Genomic DNA, 2,523 nt, shown 5'->3' on the forward strand with positions numbered 1-2,523 from the left:
TGGACAACAACATGCAGAAGAATGAAACTAGACCACTTTCTTACACCATACACAAAAATAGACTCAAAATGGCTGAAGGACCTGAATGGGAGACAGGAAATCATCAAAACCCCCGAGGAGAAAGTAGGAAACAACCTCCTTGACCTCAACCGCAGCAATTTCCTACTTGACACATCCCCAAAGGCAAGGGAAATGAAAGCAAAAATGAATTCTTGGGACCTCATCAAGTTAAAAAGGTTCTGTGCTGCAAAGGAAACAATCAAGAAAACTAATAGGCAACTGACAGAATGGGAAAAGATAGTTGCAAATGACATATCAGATAAAGGGCTAGTATCCAAACTCTGCAAGGAACTCACCAAACTCCACACCCACAAAACCAATAACCCAGTGAAGAAATGGGCAGAAGACATAAACAGACACTTCTTAAAGAGGACATCCAGATGGCCTACAGGCACATGAAACGATGCTCAACATCACTCATCATCAGGGAAACACAAATCAAAACCACACTGAGAGACCACCTCACGCCAGTCAGAGTGGCTAAAATGAACAAATCCAGAGACTATAGATGCTGGCGAGGGTGTGGAGAGACGGGCACCCTCCTACACTGTTGGTGACAATGTAAACTGGTGCAGCCACTCTGGAAAACAGTATGGAAGTTCCTCAAAAAACTATCAGTAGAACTCCCCTATGACCCAGCAATAGCACTGCTAGGTATTTACCCAAGGAATCCCTGCTTTAAAAATTTCTTTAACTTTGCTCTTTTGCAGCTACACTACTGTGTGATGGATCTAGGCATTGATTTCTGTATATTTATTCTGCTTGAGATACATTATTTCATGGATGTGTGGCTTTGCATTTTTAAAAATAGTCTGGAAAAGTCATAGACATTCTCCCTTTAAATGCTATCCCTCCTTCATTTTCTTGGTTCTCTCCCCCTGGGACTCCTATTAGACATTTGATCCTCCATATCTCTTAAAATCTTAATTTTCAAAACAGTTCTATTTCTTGTCATTCTTTGCTGCATTTCTCAAGTAGCTTTTGGTTAAAGAGAGGTGTGAAGGTAGGAAATCATTGGTAACTCATAAATTCCTAATCTGGGTAGGGATGCTCATTTTAATACTGCCTTCTCTCTTTAATACTACTTTCTCCCTTTGAAATAAATATGCCTTATAAATAGTATAGCAAAATAAATATAAAGTGAGTCTAAGTACTGGTCTGAGGTGCTAAAAGCATTTGAGATTTCTATATTGATATCTGAGTTTTAAGAGGTCAAAGTACTGTTCTGTGATTTTATGAATTGCTTTCTCTTTAAATGCACAGGAATAAGAAATTGTAGGTGACTGTGACTCTGTGACAGAGTAAAGAAACAACTTTAGATACTCTGTTCATGAAGATATAGCCAAAAAGTGATAATCCAGAAGTAAACTTTAACTGTATTAAAGACCATTAACCTACCTATCTCTCTCAGTGAGTTTTAGAATGATGTTTGAAATGTCAGTTTATCAAGGAAATGAAACCCTTCTGAATATTGGTGAATTTAGCCCTGTCAGTGGTTCAAATGTATAAAGACATTGGTAGATATAAAGTTGCATCTTAATAATTGACTACTTTTAACTCATGTTTGGAAGTTCTAAGATTCATGTATAAGATTTTGCTCTGTGTTTTATATTGCTTCTGTATATATCTTAATCCATTTAAGAAAATATCCTATTTGGTTGGGGTTGAAGGAACTTATCTATTCTCTAAAAAATTCTTAAAATAAGTAAGATAATAACAATATCATTGTTGTTCCAGATCCTGTGGTTAAGAAGAAATATTTATACTTTTCTTATTTGTTTTTGGCAGGACTATTACAAGTTGAGTTGAAAACAAGAAAAACCTGCTTTTGGCGCCATCAAAAAGGAAAGCCAGACACCTTCCTTTCCACAATTGAAGCCATTTACTACTTTCTCGTAGACTACCACACTGATATATTAAAAGAGAAATACCAAGGACAATATGACAATCTCTTATTTTTCTACTCTTTTATGTACCAACTGATAAAGAATGCCAAATGCTCTGGAGACAAAGAAACAAGGAAACTTATCCATTAGTTTTTAAAAAGCTACTTATGTCCTTTTATTTTTTTAAAAATCAATAAACTTATACTTGTGCTTTGTTAATTATTAGGAAATATTAATATATAATGTCTGTTAGATCACTTGAAAAAATAAGGTTTCATTCATTTACCTCATTTTCTAAGGGAGTTTTTAGAGATAGTTTTGCCTGAAAAAACTCATTTCAGAAGTTATTTGTTCAAGTTTGGTGTAGCTCAATTTTATTACTATATTTTAATATAATAATATGTTATATCTGTATAAATAGACATAATATTTGTTTAGGGACCTTCATATATCTCCATCTATACCCACTACCACATTTGGAGGTAGATGGAATCAGAATCTCCTCACTGAAAATGAAGTCATAAATACTTGGCTTGAGGTTTGTGGCAAACAGGCAGAACTAGAACTGCGGCTTTAG

General features: G+C 35.1%; 1 protein-coding gene across 3 annotated transcripts in view; it reads left to right on the forward strand.

The window, feature by feature from the left end:
• The window catches only part of DTWD1 (DTW domain containing 1), an 18,034-nt gene extending 15,858 nt beyond the window's left edge, over positions 1 to 2,176 (forward strand). For all 3 annotated transcript variants that reach the window (XM_029951420.1, XM_029951419.1, XM_029951421.1), the window contains one exon: positions 1,849 to 2,176. In XM_029951420.1, coding sequence (XP_029807280.1) covers positions 1,849 to 2,096 — 248 coding nt within the window. In that variant the 3' untranslated portion in view covers positions 2,097 to 2,176. The remainder of the gene's footprint in view (positions 1 to 1,848) is intronic.
• Positions 2,177 to 2,523: the final 347 nt, after the last annotated feature.

This window comes from Suricata suricatta, chromosome 9, assembly GCF_006229205.1.
Source record: "Suricata suricatta isolate VVHF042 chromosome 9, meerkat_22Aug2017_6uvM2_HiC, whole genome shotgun sequence".
NCBI classification, from domain to species: Eukaryota; Metazoa; Chordata; class Mammalia; order Carnivora; family Herpestidae; genus Suricata; species Suricata suricatta.